Genomic DNA, 19,433 nt, shown 5'->3' with positions numbered 1-19,433 from the left:
CCTGACCAAATAAAGAAATGTAAAAAAGCCAATGAGGTAAAAATCTGCAAATGACATAATTATTTATTACATTATCTGCCGTTGCATTATTGGTTGCTACTGTTCTCCCGTCCTGTTTTAGGTTAAAGGGACTATACACAATTATGTATATAAATTATGTATTTTCCTAAAATCCTGCACTGTCACTCAACCAGTGTTAATTTTGACAACATATTTTATTTTAGTTTTAGTCTTTTGACTAAAATGTAAATTTTTTAGTCGAGATTTAGTTAAAAAAATCGTTTCAATTTTAGTCTAGTTTTAGTCGACTAAAATTGCAAGTAAATTTAGTCGACTAAATTTAAGACTTATTTAGTCGACTTTGCATTGATAATATTCATTATAATCATATTTAATCTTGTTCCTCTGCTTCATGGAGCTGCTCCACATGAACAAAGCTCAGAGCTGATCCTTTAGTAGTGATTGTAAATGATCTGAGGCTCTTTCAGACTATCAGTAGAAGTTTGGATGATTTTAGTCTCTCCTTTTCATTTTTATTTAGTTCCTATTTTAGTCGACTAAAAAGCCTGGACATTTTAGTCATAGTTTTAGTCTCATGAGAAACTTTTAATTTAGTTTTAGTCCAATTTTAGTCGTCAAAAATAACACTTTGACTAAAATTAAGACTAAATATTTTAGTCGACGAAATTAACACTGCACTCAAGGTGTCACTTCGGGTCCGAATTGCCGTCATGCACAAGCTTAATATAGAAGGTGCAGTTACAAATATGGCCTGAGGTGGCAGTAGTGAGTATAAAATGGCCAACTTGCATCCATCCCCTTTAAGCAAGATTAACGTACACTTTCTTACCACTGAAGGGGAAATGTATCCTCTGCTTTTCTTGGGGACCATCTTGAGACTGGTAACATTACATTGGTGCGAGCAGGACTTAAACAACTTGATCCGACTTCATTTTTCTGTTTTGATTTCAAGGTAAAGTTTGTCATTCCGTCCGTATGTTTCTCGCTCGTGTCATTGAGACCTGCTGCTCCGTCAATGTCAGGCGGCGCCGCGGGGCCCTGTCGTCAGGCGGAGCGCGACGGAGGTATTTTTGTCCTCTGCTGTCAGTCACTTCACTATTTACCACAATCACTCTTCCAAATATCTGCAACTGTTCCACAAGTGACAGCCTTCCCCAGGATTCTGTCGAGTGAATTATGAACATTGTTGGGGAACATGCTGCGTAAGTCTTAAGGATAAACTGTACTTGTTCCAGTGGTTTTGTCACTACATACATTTCACTGTGAAGCCTGAGCACAGCTGGACCTTCGAGACTCACGAGAGACAACGCCAAATTCTAATGAAATAAAACCATCCTGAAACATCCACTACTTTGTCTCTTTGACTTGTCGATTTTTCATCAATTCCTGCTCTAAAGTTGACCGACAGATCAGGTCACACCTCCTGATGTTGATGTTCCCATTTTGAAAACATTCCTGTCTCTATGAATGATAATAGAAGGGGTTTTATTTAGGATTTACCGCCCATCGTAGCCAAACAGACGGAGGAATTTGCACGTTTTTGTTGTGGAAAGTCAAACAGACTGAATGGCTTTATAAGGAAAGCTGAGTCTGGTGCTTTGTTGTAGGTAAATGGTTAGAGAGGCTCTGATGGCCGAGGCACCTGCAAACACAGACTCTGCATTAACCTCGCCTGCACTTTATCTCTTGAAAGTGTAGCTTTAATCCCTTAGATTGAAGATGCTAGTTCTGACATAGAATCACAATGTAGTAAAACAATAACCAAGAGTTTGTTAGATCGTGATTCTCATCTTCTTAAACCGTGTAAAAATGTTGATTTGTTTTGCACTTTTAACCAACGTGTCGTTCCGTTGTGATCTCCATCTGCAGACGTTTTCTTTGATTGTGATTGTATTAATCCATGAAACATGTGTTAACTTGACTATGACGACTTAAAGTAGTAATTAGCAACTCATGCCCCTAGAGGCCCGAAGCGCCACTGCAGGTGTCGTAGCATGTTGTGGTTTTTTACTCATTAATTGTCCGTGAGAGTAAATACTACACTGACAGAAAAGACAAAGGGAGAGAGGGATATTGTACATCCAATTACACAAACTTGGCTGTAAATACTGTTCAAGTGGCTCTAGTCCGCAGCTAGCTTTGCCCATTAGCCTGTTAGCTTCTTCTTCATGATTCCATTAGTGTGTATTGTACCTCCGGGTCGGAGCAGGGAAAACTGCAACCTTAGTTTTCTGGAGATGAAAGACCCCCCAGTCATCCCATTAACACTTGTATTACCCCCAGAGGGCCTACGGAAAGGATTTATTGAGGCAAATAAGTTGCTTAGTACTGCTTTAAAGGGGGGGGGGGGGGTATTATGCAAAATGGACTTTTTCAAGCTTTCCATCATGTTATTATGTCATTCCCTCATTAAAAACATGGCTGAAGTGTTGCCTTGGCACATTCGCGTATTTTTGAGTAATCTGTAAAAACTCTGATGGCGGCCATTTTAGGGATATGTTTGCCTGAGTCCTCCTAGGAACGCCCCCACCTCCTGGAGACGCCTCCGAGCTTTCGTCACCAGCCGAGTAACCAACCACTGCTCCTCAGCAGAACCCCCTCCCCACTGATGCCACAGACAGCGTGTGGAGGGGGCGTGTCTAAAGGCTCAGAGGTTCTTAAAGAGACAGAGGCCTATTTCAAGACATTCACTACAGCCATTTTGAGAGAGACATTTTATACAAGGCAGTTATTCTAATTTACTGCATTTACAGACCAGCAGAAGGTTTGCTCATCATTGTAGTGAGATATAGACTGGTGATATGTGATTGAAAAAAGCATTATACCCCCTCTTTAACAATGATTACTTAAAGCAAAAATGAAAGCTGCAGGAACAGAACTAACTAACTCAGTCTTAATTATGTCCACTTTAACCTGTTTTCTGCCACTTTAGAGTTAGGGTTAGCAATAATGCATATGCAAATCTCAAAGGGTTTTGACAGGAACTTACAGCCTAGATGCCAGTGTGAAAGCTCATTTGAAAGCCAAGACCTTCTAGTTTCTAAAACTATGTGTACGATCTGTGTGAGTGAAACATAACATACAAGACATTTGTCGTTCCTAACAAAAACTATAACCCTGACTCCATGATCGGGGAGACGGCAACAGGTTCATCAATGTGTCGTTCCACTGTCAAAAACATATCGAAGTCTGTATTACTCCACGAAACACAAGATGATTACTTAAAGGAACAGGCCACCGTTTGTGCATACTGAGATATGTTCTTACCTGAGCTTAGACGAGTTGATGCGTACCTGTCTCGTCTTTGTGTGTGCGCTCAGTCACGCACAAAGACCAAAGATGTTGTTAGCATTTGGCCTCTCCCAATGTGTTCCTCTAGCTCCAAACATGGGTGAAGTTAGAGGCGACCAAGTACGTATCAACTCGTCTAATCTCAGGCAAGAACATATCACAGAATGGAAAAACAGTGAACTATTCCTTTAAACTAGCATCATATGTTCAGCTAAACAGAACTGTTTTCACTTTAATGTAGCTCTACGTTAAAGCACGGACACTGCCTACTCCTCCCCTCCACTGCTGGTCAGCCTCTAAAAACGTAAGTGTAGCTTTTAAATATTAAAAGTTGACACACAGCCACAAACTCTCCCTTTCCTCAACACATCATGTCCTCAGCAAACAGAGCTATCAGTCTAATTGTTTCAAGTTTGGAGAAAAGTTTGGCCTTATTTACAGCCCATGAAAAATTCAATCAATTTCTGTCAACAACAAAGGGAAATATTTGCCCTGACTATCTGCTCCGTGCAAAACTACAAATAGATAAACTGAATGAAACACAAATAAGTACAGGCGACGCACCGGGAGAATACGATGGACAGGGATTTACGGCTTATCTGATTAGTCCATTAATTAATAATTCACTCAGAAGTTCCATTTTCTTTAGGTAGCTGGAGAAGAGATCACAAAAGTAAAGTTTATTTGTTTGTTCTGTTTCTTTGTGTTTGAGCCTTTTTTCTGATCGTGCACCCGAGCTTTATTTAGCCTTTTCCCCAAATCAATACACATCCTTTAGATTAAAGCGAAGTGGGCAACCATTGTAGCCCCCTTTATCTCCACCAACGAGATAAAGATTTACACTCTGTATTAAAAATATTATTCTCTCTATTGACTTTCTGTTGCACCGCACCCGAACGCGACAGTATATCTGCTCGCGTTACCGCAATCGATGATAATAACCGCGTTAGCTTGGCCGCCGCCGCTACAAAAAAACATTTTAATATGAAAGCTTTCTCGGACCACCACAGATGCCATCCCCCGTCATATTTTTGCAATAATTTGGCGTCCAACTCGCAGGGATGGTAATGGGTTTTCTACGTGTGGGGGGAAAAGCGCTGGTGAGATTTGGCTTAAGGGTTTTTTTTTTACGGTTGAAATGTGTGATATTTGTGTCGGTCTGGTGGAGGAGAGGAAAGGCAGGAGATGACAGGAGAAGGTGACCCCTGATATAGAAGTAAGGGACCGCTGAGGGGCCTCCCATGATGCAATGCTACGCTGTCTTTTTCCACTTCATGTATTATAAACTTTGACTGCTGTGCACAGTTTGAGGTAGTGCTCTGTCTCCTATATTTCCTGCAGCTGTCACGACTAGAAGAAGTGACTTTGGATGAAAACTTTGGGATGCTGAAAATGGAGTCTCGCCGGTCAGGTTGAGTTATTGTAATTGATTGTGGAGAAATGTCTCGGTGGCTGAGGGAAAAAAAAGGTCAAGTTTTTCATTTCTGGGGCTGAGTGAGGCCGTTCTCCCCATTGTTCATGTTTTAAAGAAGACGTATTATGAATTTGCAGGTGTTTGATTAGAATCTAAAACACATCTTCATAACTGTCTACGCTTTGTTGGTTAGAATATGCAATATTGATATTAATTAAAAAAAAACAATCAGTATACCGTAAATTCTCTAACACTGGCCAGTATTTCATTAGAGGCCGGGTCTCTGACAGAGGCCGATTCGAGGCTGGTGGAGGCAAATTAAAGCCGGTCTCTAAAACAGGCCGGGGCTTTTATTAGAAACTATAGCGGTAGAAATATTCCCCATGTTAGGAATCTGTCTCATACTGGTGTAAATGAAAACTCACGTGCAGGAAGTAAATAAACGGGAACCCAGGCCGAGGGGGACGCTGCGGAGGAGCAGATCCGAGCGTAACTTTGACACAGATTTAGCCACTTTTCAAACCTCCTGTGACGATATTTGGAAACAGGGCAACAAATGCTCTGTGACCCTCCAGGGTTTTAATAAAGTCTCCATCGCGTCTTCAAAGCACGTCCAGCTGCTCCGTGTGCAGGTCAGTCCCACGTAACAAAATAACTCCTCCCATCAGCGCGAGCGTCTCGTCTTCTCTCGGGTCAGTCTCATGATCGATCACAAACACAAACGCTCCGTCTAAACTCGCCTTTTACACAAGATAACAACAAATAATCCGGTCCGCGGTAAAAACGAAACAGAAACCTGCAGTGACACTGATGTCAAAGCTCCGCTAACAGCAACGAAACACTTCCTGTTGTCCCGACAAAATAAAAGGCGTCAATGTTCCAGCCGCTGGGAGAGGGTTTGAAATGTTCATTAATAAATGAACCTAATATTTTAGGTGCAAATGGACACAAATCTCGTTTTTCTTCCTTTTCCTAGTCGTCCGTTTTGCTCAAATAGAAATAAAGGCCTGTCTCTAATTGTGGCCTGGTTCCAATAAAGGCCTGGTCCTAGATGCCCTCGAGTAAATAAAGGCCCCGGCCTATATTAGAGCATTTAGGGTAGTTTCATTTATAGCACTCATTTAAACTATCTTGTTGTTGCCTCATGTCAGGACAGTAGTTTGACGAATAGAAGAGAGAAAAGCCCATGTATTTGAATCCACACGGCTCCCAGTTGCAAGTTGCTTTCAGTAACTGCAGTTCTCTGAATGGGTATGATCTAAAACAAATTATTGTCAGGCTAGTTCTCAGTAGTAAGACAGAAATAATCGTCAGGTGCAGGTTTCAGTTGGTTTTAAAGGGACTAGACGCAAGTTGGTCATTTTCATCCTCACTACTGCCACCTCAGGTCATGCACGTAACTGCAGGTTCTATATTAAACTCGTGCATGACGGCACTTTGGACCCGAATTAACACCTTTTTGAGTGACAGTGCAGGATTTTAGAGGCAGTTGTGGTGAACAGGTCTGAGCTCATTCTACACACTAGGACATTAGGGGATGAAAATACTTAGTTTTAAAATGTTAAAACTCCGTATAGTCCCTTTAAATCAGCGGGTCAGGGACTAGAGGTGAGAGAATGTGACCATCTACCATTTTGAAAAGTGGGGAAAGAATAGTGTATCCCTAAACACCCGTCTGACAGAGGCAAATGGTCAGTGGTTCTCACACAGTGGAGCAGGGCCTGAGTTTAGGTCATTATGTTCCACTTCTGCTTCACACTATACCAGGGGTGCCCAAAGTGGGGCCCGCGGGCAGAGAGTGACCTACTTTTGCGCTGCGTGTTGTTAAAACTCTCTTCCATTCATTCTCAATGGTAAATATGGGTGCAGTACACTTTTTCACCACCAGCGTCAAATTGGGGGCGCTGTTTCACTCCTTTTGGAAACACTGTTGTGACGTCTTTGTGTTTATTAATCACAGAGTGTTGTAGCATCAACCTTCAGTTTTCCAACTTTTATAGCAAAGGTTGTGCAATAAAAGTATATGTTAAAAATTGACTCATAAAAGAATTTATGCTGAACTGACACGTTCAAAATAATCTACGGTGGCATTTTCTTTGAGTTAACGAATGAGGTAAAGTTACTGTAGGTGCTGTAGATGCAGGTGTTTTTTTTTTTTTTACATTTTGCACTAAATTGCTACAATTGTTGATTTTGTTTTACTAAAACTAGGCTTTTGCCAGAGTTACCATTTGTTTTAATATAGCATGTTATTTGCCCCTCCTGGAGCCGCCACCTTAACGTGGTGGAGGGGTTTGAGCACCCGAATGATCCTGGGGGCTCTGTTGTCGGGGGCTTCGTGCCCCTGGTAGGGTCTCCCATGGCAAACAGGTTCTAGGTGACGGGTCAGACAAAGAGCGGTTCAGAAGCCCATTATGAGAGACCAACAGGCCCGGTCAGAATCATGAGGCCGTCCTTCTGTGGACCCACCACCTGCAGGAGGAGCCAAAGGGGCCGGTGCAATGTGATCTGGGCAACTCCAACTGCCCCCATGACCCGGCAACGGACAAGTGGAAGAAAATGGATGGATGGATGGATGGATAGCATGTTATTTGCATAGATAGAATCAAATGCGAATGTAATTTGCAGTTATAAATGTTTCGTGCTTGACATCGCCGTGTTTGGCCCGCGACTCACAGGCACTTCTTCATTTTGGCCCTTGGAGACAAAAAGTTTGGGCACCCCTGCACTATACTGTGTGTAACTGCTTTTGAAGGCAAATAGGTTCGCTCTTCGTTGATTAGCCTTGGGATACGTACAGTAGGGCCTTGATTCTGCAAAATAACCCCCTTTAAAATCAACAATAATCCTTGGAAAATAATTTGGGTTATTTGGGTAATGGCTTGTGATCATACACCGCAGCACCTCCCACGCAGAGGAAATAAAAAATCATAATATAGCCCCCTGAAAGAAACATTTATTCCTTCTTCTGCCTTGCTCCTCTCCCTCTCTCTGCCTCCTCTTCTCTCGCTGCAACGTCAAGTCCTTCTTCGCTCCACAAATCTCCTCTTTGGTCGTCCTCTAAGCCTCCCGTTTCCTGGCAGCTCTAACCTCAGCCTCCTTCAACCCACATCCTCACTGTCTCTCCTCTGTACGTGTCCAAACCACCTAGGAACTTTTACCTCTCCAGCATCGAACACGAGCTTTCCACATCGACAAACTCCTGAACTTAATATATGCGTCCATAAAATAGATTTCTGCAGCTCTGCCAAAGCAAATAAAGACGTCAATAAAACGAACATGAAGAGTAGCATGTTTTCGAAAATAGACCAACATTGAAGCGCTAATAATATTTACAAGATCGTAATCCCCCGGAACTGCCTCAATAAAGTACTGTAAGTGCTTTCATTGTCTCTGGATATTATGCATGCAGCAAATAAACGGGGGGAGCTTAAAATACCTCCACCCACCGCCGTACTCCGCACATGTGAAGAGAGCGGTCTGTGAGAGAGCAGCTACATTCGGATGCACCGGATAAAGAGCTATAGGGGCATATTATTATGGCAGTTATAATGAAAATTGGAAGGATTTACGGGCGTGGAAAGTGTGCCGTCAGCAGCAGCGGCGATGAGATTTTCGACGGGAGTATATAGGCCTTTATATGTGCGTCGCGCGAGCCAGTTTATGAGCGCGTTCACATGGGCTTCAGTGTCGGTTTTATTGGCTGTTCGCTGGGTATGAATAGAATTAGGCAGTGATATGAGCGCAAAGCAGCGGCAATTTGCATTTGCAATAAAAGCGGGAGCAAGCAATACATTGTAATGGCTCTAAATCATTATTGTTTCCCGGATGCAGGGCAGGTGCCAGCGCAACTTTGTGGATTTTCTGTTTGGACGTTTGTTTCAGAAACAGTGAATCTCCCACAGATGTTTAACCTGATCATTATTTGATACAGACCTGGCATAGATACAGACGGCATCTTGTCATAGAAGGGGGCGTGGCTTAGCCGAGGGGGAAAATAGACTCTTTAGACAAACACAATTTTCTCTCTTTTAACCTCTTACCACCCGCCTGAACCAAATGCATTCTGTCCTCTTTGGCCATTATATAGGCCTGTGTAGCACCTCATTTGAAAGCTAAGACCCACAAAACTGATCTTTTTCCTCGCGTTGTTGCTGTGTTGTGTCACCTTTTTTATGTTTTTTCTTTTCCATTTTTGTTGAGTTTTTGTGACATTTTTGTTGAATTTTTGTCACTTTTTTGTCACATTTTTGTCACTTTTTGTTGAATTTTTGTCACCTTTTTCTTGAATTTTTGTCACTTTTTTGTCACATTTTTGTCACTTTTTGTTGATTTTTTGTCACATTTTTGTCACATTTTTGTCACATTTTTGTTGAATTTTTGTCACATTTTTGTTGAATTTTTGTCACATTTTTGTCACATTTTTGTTGAGTTTTTGTCACATTTTGATTGAGTTTTTTGTCACTTTTTGTTGAATTTTTGTCTCTTTTTTCTTGCGTTTACATCCTTGTTTTCTTCTCATTTTTTGTGGCTGTTTGGTGCTTTTTTCCCCCAAGAAGCTTTTTGATTAGGGTAAAGACTCTCCGTAAACTGGAGAAAATGGGATCCGTTCAGGCGGGAGTTAAGAGGTTTAGCCTTTTTTTGGTGGAATATGAACTCGATTATGACACATAAATAGAGTCAGGTGTAAATGGGGCCCATATGGATACTTTTTGCGGGTTTGCGGCCTCCGCCAGCCGCAAACCCGGCCTCTGTCAGAGACCCGGCCGCTAATGGAATACAGGCCAGTATTAGAACATTTACGGTAAGATGCTTTAACGGTTTACATCCCCTTGAGATACTGCTTCTATTATAGTCCTTGAAAACCTTTCAAATCGTACATCACACGTTTGACTTGACTTTAGCGCTTCGTCCACTTCTCCCTAACGCTACGCAAACATCTCAGCCGCCTGACAAAACATCTCCGTCTTTGGGGCCGATGTGCGGCATTGGCCCGTCTACCGCTCTGAAGCCTTGGGACATGTTTTTACAAAAAGCAGCGGATTTTGTGGACTTTTCTGACGCCGGAGTCGAGCGTCTGAGTCAGCCACACTGGGATGATTTGAGAGGTTTTATCCCGATCTGATTACTAATCCTGGAGGACTGGCTTTCGCGTGCGATGGCGGTGACTGTGCGAGAATTCAAAGTAGTCGTAAAGCGATTCGGAGCACATCTCAGACGCAGCTGCGCTAATACATTTGCATACACGCTGCTAAACTGAGGGAGATTTTATGCAGAGCAGCGCTCGCCAAAATAACAGTGGAGTTTTCACATAATTGGGAGCAGCAACTGTTTAAGGACTTAAGAGAGAGGGATGCAGTGAACTGTCGGGTCAGTTCATGGAGGATTCGAGGGGTAAGGACAGCGGATACTTCTGGAAATGGATATACTGCACTTCAGCTAATAAATTCAGCTACGGGTACAAAGCAGGGTTTAGATCTAATATTCAAAGACATGTAGGTTTTAGTGCCTGTGTGCCGTAACACTTAAGGACTTTTGGCATGATTTATTACATTTTCTGCTTTCTAATGCCTTGAAACATAGCTATAGCTCTGGTTTTAATTTGAATACTCCATATAAACATAGAGACTGGTGTATATACAGGAGGATTTTACTGAATCTACTGTACTCGGTCTCATAGTGCTAACACCATTGTTGGTATGTCCTGTCTTTACCATAGTTGGTTTTGTTAATTTTCCTCACCATTGTTGGCAGAAATTGTTGTTACAATGTATAACAAAACCATGATATAACATATGTACCGTAAATGATCTAATACTGGCCTGTATTCCATTAGCGGCCGGGTCTCTAACAGAGGCCGGGTTCGCAGCTGGCGGAGGCAAATTAAAGCCGGTCTCTAAAACAGGCCGGGGCTTTTATTAGAAACTATAGCAGTAGAAATATTCCCCATGTTAGGAATTAGTCTCATACTGGTGTAAATGAAAACTCACGTGCAGGAAGTAACAAACGGGAACCCGGGCCGAGGGGGACGCTGCGGAGGAGCTGATCCGAGCGTAACTTTGACACAGATTTAGCCACTTTTCAAACCTCCTGTGACGATATTTGGAAACAGGGCAACAAATGTTGTGTGACCCTCCATGGTTTTAATAAAGTCGCCATCGCGTCTTCAAAGCTCGTCCAGCTGCTCCGTGTGCAGGTCAGTCCCACGCCTCAAAATAACTCCTCCCATCAGCGCGAGCGTCTCGTCTTCTCTCGGGTCAGTCTCATGATCGATCACAAACACAAACGCTCCGTCTAAACTCGCCTTTTGCACAAGATAACAACAAATAATCCGGTCCGCGGTAAAAACGAAACAGAAACCTGCAGTGACATTGATGTCAAAGCTCCGCTAACAGCAACGAAACACTTCCTGTTGTCCTTTGTCTTTATCTGAGCTGCGAGCTTAGCTATATAGAAAAATACAGTGTGCTGACGAAGCCTTTTGGATGAGAGGCGAAACGTTTGACACTTCGACGACAGAGTCCAGAAGATGACTCAAGAACCTTCATTGAAAATCTCTGAACAAAGTAACAGGAGAATTGGGGGTGGGATTAAATAAATCATCTTCTTCCCACTCTCTTTTAGGCAGAAGTGATCGTCATATTTACATGATGGATCATTGTCTACCTTGTATTCTTTGTGCCACTGCTGCATAAGTTAGCCTGGTCCACACCATACCATTTCGTACAAGGGTCTGGAACTTCATGACTGAGCTCCGTTTCCAGGTGGGAGGGGTGAACTCCTTTGAAACGATTGGCTCTGATTTAGGGTTTGGAAACAAGTGAGTGAAGCAAGCCATCATAACTCTTGGGGGCATTCCTTGTGCATTCCAAGGCTTCAATTCCAATTTCTGGATATTTGGGAGCCGAGCCAGGACGGACTGAAGAGCCTCCATTACTTTCGTATATCTGCCGCCATTGCCGAACTCCAACCAGGCTATGTGTGAGGTGGTTCTTGGTGTGAATGTTTGGGAACACAGTAACTTCTGCACCGCTTTTTTACTTTAACGTGTAGATATGGAAGGGCACTGACCGTTGAGCCACTTGGAGTTGTACTGCGCGGTGCGGAGGGGCGGCAGGTGTCCCAGGCTGCGGTAGATGACCGGGTCCCGTCCGGAGAAGTCGATGACGGTGGCGGCGTACAGCTCCCCGGACTCCGTCACGACAGCCGTGGAGTTGTGACGCGGGTCGTACGGGCACCGGGCCACGCCGTTCACACGCTCCAGCACTCGGCTCATGTTGCCCACCTGGAGGGGACGATGTTAGGGTTAGTAAATGTTGGCAACAGTCCGACCCACTTCTGATCAGGCGTCTGGGTCGGCCAACAACCGAACATTGCGCAGGATATTTCACAAGAAAGATAACGTACGGCAAAATGATTTTAGACAAATCTTCCTTTAAACCTTGTGTGTTTTATGTCCATGAGTAAACAAAAAGCTGATTAGCGGCGTGTGCTGTTAAACTCTTACTATTAAATTCAATGGGACACGTGAGCAGAAGTGGGTGGGACTATTGAGCTCTATTGGGCCTATTTAAAGCCTCATTTAGGGCTTTTCCACCAAAGTGCTGGTTCTGGGCTGGTTCTGGTGCCGGGTTGGTTCCATAACTGACTTGGTTTTCCACCAAAATGAGAGCTGTGCCTATTGTCATAGCAACGCTTTGGGAAGTCAACATAAAACATGGATAGTAACATCTTACTACAGCCACTTCTGGTTATAAAATACAGAAAAATGTTTAAGTTTAAGTTTATGAGTTTATGTTTAATAAGTTTATGTTTCTGTCACAGCAGCCGTTAACATTTTGATTTCTTCTTTCTAACTCTTGTTTTAGCTGAAGAGCATAAAGCAAAACAACAGTTTCCTCCACAGAGACTGTTTTGGCTTCTCCAGGAAGTTCTAAGCACAAACTAACTAATATTGATTGTTTGTTGGAGGAGAGAGCCACGCCCCCAGCCGCTGACATCACCGGTGTTCGTTTCTTGGTCCAGCTTTTAATTGGTTCCCGACCGGCACCAGATTTTGGAACCAAGAGCCAGCGTTTTTTTCAGTGGAAAACGGAAGAACCGGTTCTGAAACTGGAACTGGCCCAGAACCAGCACCGGCACCAGCACCGGTGGAAAAGGGCTCATTGAGGAACCTTGTGGATCAAACTGTGAGAAAACCGTGAACATGCCAGCAACGTCAAATGTGCTTCTAATGCTCAGCAAGATGCCGACAATGGTAGTTTACCTAAAGTTGTCAAAATAAACCTTTTTGGAGGACAAACCCAATGTGTTTAAACCTCCATGGAGACGAGCTGAAGATGTCCCGCTGCCATTTATCCTATGTTATAATTGTCATGTTGTTTACTATATCACTGTTTTCTCAAAATCAGGGACATCACTATCTCCTCATCGTGGTCCCCCAATAATGATGATTGACGCTACTCAAAGGAACTGGTTATTATTTTATAGCTAAAAGTACATTAAAAAAAAGCAAAATCTAGCAATGACTGTAGGTTTAAAGTCATACATTTGCCTTTCAAAATCAACTTCTTTTCAAAGTACTTGTTTGTAGACAAAGCTTTTTGACCTACAGAGCAGTGCGATTTTAATCTGTCAAAAGTTGATTATGAATAGTAAATTCCTTACTTACTTCACGTCAGGTCTGAGGTCAATAAAGATGTTTGTCTCAGATACTTTTCATCACTGAAATCATTTGACAGCTGAAAGAATTTGGTCTGCGCTCTTCGCTTTGCACTTCACTTCAATTGAAACTTTATAATGATGTTTTTTTTTTTAATGTTCTATGGGTTTTTGTTTTCCTTCTTGAAATGGTAAAGCACTTTGAATGACTTTAGACACTTGCCGTGAGTGTTTTTCCATTATTGGTGGTTAACCATAATTATTTGGGTTTCCATGTTCAAAAACTACAACTTCAGAGAAACTCTCACACGAACTCAAGAACTTAGGGAAACACTTTACATTACGGGCCGGTAAGTCTTTGGTACTTACAGTGGTAAATACTAGTAATAATAGTGGTACTTCTAGGTAATTATTGTGGTACTTACAGTGGTGCTTATGGTGGTACTTACAGTGGTAAATACTAGCAATAATAGTGGTACTTTGTTTGTGACTCGAGACTTAACTTGGACTTGAGGCCAATGACTCTCAATGACTTGCTTTGACTCTATAGTTATTATTTATTTGAGTGAAACTGTCGAAAGATCAGGATTAATTTCCTAAAAGTGGCGCATCTATGTTTACATTATGGTAATTCGTTCACACAAAGTTTACAGCATTTAGAGGTTATTTTACGCATCCGCACACAGCCCAGTGACAGCGCGACTGAAGGCTACGCAGAATATATTTTGAGCAGGGGCGAATCCGAGTATACAGGGGCTGGGGCATTACAGGGTAGTATTATTTTATATTTATATTTCATACTACTAGGAAAAGCAGCTCATGTTTAAAAGATTCTGTTTCATTTATTTTTTTAAGTCGGCCCCTTGTTTTCCCTATTGCTGTTTTATGTTGTTTTATAGTCACACAATCCTAGAAATTACTTCTGTTTGTAGAAGTACCACATTTACTACCTATGAATTGCTGCTGTAGTATTCTTGAATTACCAGTAAGTACCATAGTAAATAGAAGTACAACCTTCATTACAAAGAGTTACCCCTGTATCTCTAACCCTAACCCCGATTACCAGTAATTACCACTTTTAGTACCACAATAAGTACCACTGTCATTACTAGTAATTACCACTGTAAGTACCATGGACTTACCGGCCCTGCTTACCCAGTGCTACCAAACTGGTAAGCTTCTTGGATGACATGGTGCAACATCTTCATCAACAACAATGTAAATGCATTTCTACAATAAAACAAGCCAGACGATCTTTACCTCTCGCGAGATGCAGAGCGGCTGGAAGGCGTTGGTCCCACAGGTCATCACCTCCGTCTTATTCACCAACAAAACCCGGATGTAGTTCTGACACTCCATCTGCAATAAAAAAAAATCAAACCATTCTCCATTTGGTTTCGCAAACAAAGGCCCGCCGGGGGAACTGCTAAACGTCCACGCGGTTCTCGAAGGCTCTGTTGCGGAATAGAACAATGGGCCCTGTCTTCCACTATCAGGTTTGCACACCGGAGCCGCCACGCAAATCCTTTACCGTTTGAACGCCGGCCTGTTTACGCATCGACTTAAACACTGAGCCGAATCAAGCGCAGGCGTGAGTGAGAGGAGGCCAGATGCGTTTGAACAAAGGGGGAGAAATGGATTTATCGGTAATGAGGCGCCTTATGTAAGTGTCGATTCTTTACAGTGCGGCGGCGTACGGGAAGGCTGGAGGTAATCGTAGGGGGGGAGAAAGGGATGTGAGAGGAGAGAATTGATTGCATGTTTTGTTGTTTGTCAAAGGGAGGTGCACAGCGGGAGGGAAAGTGAAACGAGCAATCAGCCTCTTCTGCAAAGAGTGGCGAGAGGTTTGCACAATACATTTAGTATAGATCACGTCTTTGCAGAGAGTTATTCCCATGTACAGATACAGGTTGTGAATGATTGCCTTGTTTTGCTTTAGGAATGCGTTTAAAGGGATCTATCTCACCGGCCGGGAGACTAGTTGGAGACTCGAGTTGCCTCTTCTTATGGAGATGTTTCCGAGATGTGTCCCCTAGCAATGAGTTGAGTGTCCAGGTCGTCCAGGTCTGATTTCAGCAGAGTCTCCGCATTGTCTCAGAGAAGTCTCAAAAGCAACACTATTTGTTGTCTTCAACCTGTGAGCTGTTTCTGTGACGTCCCTGCATTGTCTCCGAGACTTGTTGGATGCCAGGGAGATCTCAAAGAGACTCCATACAACTCTCTAAGATCTCCGACGTCAGGTCTCAGAGACAATGCAGGGATGTCACAGGAACGTCTCACAGGTTGAAGACAACAAATAGTGTTTGCAATAGTGTCACGGCTGCTTGAGACCACGGAGACCTCTCGGAGACCATGCGGGGAAATTTGTTCATATTCCCCGAGACTTCCCTTGAGACTCGCTTTATTGGCTAGCGGCAACTCTAGTCTCCAACTAGGCTGTGTCGGAACCTTTCATGGGGTCAACTGTTAGATCTCGATGCAGTGAGTGAACTTTTGCTTCAGCAGAATTCCCCCAATTCGACCGTCCTGACCCAGGGGAAGGGGAAGTGACATCACCAGCTGCTGCTTCTTTCATAAGGTTATTGGCAGACTGCAGGCAAACAAAAGCATATGCCGCCCCCTACTGTATTGTATATTGTTGAGGGGTAGGGCCTTATAAGTTATAACTAACTTCTTCCTACTCCCTTTGAGCAGCACTAATACCTCTTATGTTGTGAAAATTTCTGTATGTTGTGTATGTTATGTATACTATACCTGTATGCATCTGTTGCTCAAATAAACTAAACTAAACTAAACTAAACTAAACTAAACTAAACTAAACTAAACTATATGCAACAACATAGTGTCCAAATAAAGACATTTAAGGAGAAAAAAAAAAGAAAAATCCTGATGATCCTTCACATTTCCCTTTAGCCTTATTTTATCTCAACAGCTGTTTCATAAAGCTACAGTAGCAAATTAGCCATAAGGTTTAAGTTTCTACTAAATGAAAGCAAAAGCACAAACTTCATTTAAGCCGTTTACTGAGGCGGCTCTTTACAACAGTGACTGTGCTGTGATGGCTCGATGCTTTATCTCTTTTATGAAAGGCCCAACCAGGGACATGAGCTGCGAATTAGCACTAGCTACAAGCTCTTCATGCATCGCATCAGCTGAAAATATTAATTGTAACTATGTTGATTGTATCATCCCTGATAAATGAATAAATAAATATGGGACGGCACATAGCCCCTAATCACCGGTTAGTTAGCACCAGAGGTCCCTATGCTAAAGTGGCTATGATAGTTCGCATTGTGGCTCCTTTTCCTAACTGCTTCCTAACTGACAGCCCAATTCGGAGGCTTCTTGTCATGGTGGACGATGACGCACATCCCGTTTGGCGTTAAACCTTCTACCAATTGCAGGGTTTCAGAATCAGCCCTAGTCTCCAGGCCAGTGAGACAGGTCCCTTGTATGTGCGCAATTAGTCCAAGTTGCGGAGACCCACAACTCTCTCCGGTGAGACAGACCCTTTATTTAGAACTGGTTTAGTGCTGATTAGAAGTTTAAATATTTTATATAGGCTGTACTTGGTGTGAAAAGTTGTTGTATAACTCTGGCTGTGTCTGAATGTCCATGCTATTCCCTATATCAGGGGTAGGCAACGTCAGGCCCGGGGGCCAAATCCGGCCCTCCAGCACAAAACCTCTGGCCCCCAATATGATTTTGAGAATTATTAATATGCAAATAAGGGATCAAATACCTGTTAAAGTACTCTAACAAAGCGAGAAATACTATCTTTTTATAGTGTATTTTTTAAATGTCCTTGCCGAACATCCCACTTGGTCATATGTAATGTAAAACAGTGATTCTCAACAGGTGGGCCGCGAGCCTACAGGGAACTTTTTTTTCAATATTTTCCGTCTGAAACTAAACAGAAACACACTGGTCTGCTAAAATTAATATTATTGGGTTGTTTAGATCATAATTTCAGTCTTGTTTAATCAAAACATGTAGTAAATACAATATGTTTTCTCACTTTTTTGTAATTTTTGGTCATTTTTTTGTCAATGTTTTCTCACTTTTTTGGTCATTTTTTTGTCAATGTTTTCTCACTTTTTTGTCATTTTTTGGTCATTTTTTGGTCAATGTTTTCTCACTTTTTTTTAATTTTTGGTCATTTTTTTGTCAATGTTTTCACACTTTTTTGTCACACCATCATTGTTTTCGTCTCAGTTCTGTTGCTATTTTCACAGCCTTTTTCCAGAAGCTTTTGGATTGAGGTAAAGCCAAACTGGAGAAAATGTGCTCGGTTCAGGTGGGAGTTAAGGGGTTAAAATGTATCAAATATAACAAAGTTTTATTTGGGTCATTAAGGTAATGGCGGGTCTCAGAGCCGGACCACTTTAGAACCACTGAGGTAAAACATTGGCATTTGCACAAAGTGGTTCTTAACCTTTGGATACAATGGTGAGGTTCGCTCCTTGGTGTTTTGGCCATTATGAAAATCGGCTCCGTAACACAGACTTGCCTACCCCTGCCCCATATTGTGGTCACGCCATTTTGTAGTGGTGTCTAAATGTCCAGAGGAAAAAGTAGCGCACTCAAAATGTCCCACAATGCATTCTGAAAAGCAGTGTGTGCCGTGATGGTCACTAAACGGGTCAATAAAGACCACAATGCATTGCGAGAGTCAGAGGAGAGCAGCCGACAGGTCTTTGAACTAAACAAAGACCTGTCGCCATGTTATGTGTTGTCCACGAGTGAACTAGGGCCTGCGTTGATGTTAAGACGTGGTGGGGTCAGTGGGCGGGGTCTGTTCGGGCCTTACCTCTGATTTGCCTTTGCTCTGACAGGACCTCCTCGTCTCCTCGTCCGGGGCCCACTCCGTCGCCTAGGCAACACACAACAAGAGGAGAGAGCGCTGAGTTTGGAGGAGGTTTCAGAGCGTTTAGTTTGAATTCAAAGTTGAAATTGCAGTTGTGAAGATGAAAATGAGATTTGTCCGTTTCAGAGTTGAGGCCACACATCACAAGAACTCAGCCAAGCACCTTTATTACCACCTTAAAGAGAGATGACTACGGAAATTCAACTTCAAAACTTTGCTGTAGATGATATGGAAAGAAAAAAGTATCGCACATTTACTGTCATTTTAGATTTTCCTTTAGTTTTTAAATAAGCAAAATATGTAAGAATTCAAATTTTGCCTTGTTTCTAGCAGTTCAAAGATGAATAAATCATGCTAGGATTTAGATATTAAAGCACTAGTAAGTAACTCATGCCCCTATGCCATAAGCGCCACTGCAGTTGTCGTAGAATGTTACGTTTTTTTACTTGTTAATTGTCCGTGAGAGTAGGTACTACACCCCACGTCAAGCAAATAACCCGGACTGCCTTCTTCCATCTCAAAAACATATCACGACTCCGTCCATCCCTCACTTTCTCCGCCGCTGAAACTCTGATTCATGCCTTCATCACATCCAGAATTGACGACTGCTACAGCGCCCTCTACGGCTCACCATCCAAAACCCTCAATAAACTCCAGTACATCCAGAACTCCGCTGCCCGCCTCCTCACGCACACTCGCTCCCGTGAACACACCACCCCTGTCCAGAACCTCCACGTCCCTCAACGCATCCAGTTCAAGGTCCTCCTCATCACTTTCAAAGCCCTCCAGACCTCGCCGACCTCCTCCACCATCACGCTCCATCTCGCTCCCTCCGCTCCTCCAACGCCGACCTCCTGTCCCTCCCCTGTAAGACCAAGCGCCAAACCTGGGGAGACCGAGCCTTCTCCATCGCCGCCCCCACACTCTGGAACTCACTGCCCCGACCGCTCCGTCCCTGTTCTGACCTCCCCACCTTCAAGAGAGAACTCTTTAAACTCTTTAAAAAGGCTTTTAATGTTTAACTGCCCTCTATTTTAATGTGTTCATTTTATGTGTGATTTTATTCTTGTTTTCTGTAAAGCGTCTTTGAGTGTCTTGAAAAGCGCTATACAAATAAAATGTATTATTATTATTATTATTATTACACTGAAAGAAAAGACAAAGGGAGAGAGGGATATT

At 42.8% G+C, this 19,433-nt stretch overlaps 1 protein-coding gene across 2 annotated transcripts in view; it reads right to left on the bottom strand.

Annotated features, from left to right (window-relative positions):
* The window catches only part of sema5ba (sema domain, seven thrombospondin repeats (type 1 and type 1-like), transmembrane domain (TM) and short cytoplasmic domain, (semaphorin) 5Ba), a 517,318-nt gene that overhangs the window by 141,180 nt on the left and 356,705 nt on the right, over nucleotides 1-19,433 (bottom strand). For both annotated transcript variants that reach the window (XM_079563383.1, XM_079563384.1), the window contains exons 6-8: nucleotides 18,198-18,260; nucleotides 14,648-14,746; nucleotides 11,798-12,011 (exon numbers count right to left, since the gene is read on the bottom strand). In XM_079563383.1, the coding sequence (XP_079419509.1) occupies nucleotides 11,798-12,011; nucleotides 14,648-14,746; nucleotides 18,198-18,260 (376 nt within the window). The remainder of the gene's footprint in view (nucleotides 1-11,797; nucleotides 12,012-14,647; nucleotides 14,747-18,197; nucleotides 18,261-19,433) is intronic.

Source organism: Gobius niger, assembly GCF_951799975.1.
Source record: "Gobius niger genome assembly, chromosome: 9".
NCBI classification, from domain to species: domain Eukaryota; kingdom Metazoa; phylum Chordata; class Actinopteri; order Gobiiformes; family Gobiidae; genus Gobius; species Gobius niger.
The sequence above is the reverse complement of the archived record's forward strand: the minus strand, read 5'-3'. Positions and strand labels throughout refer to the sequence as shown.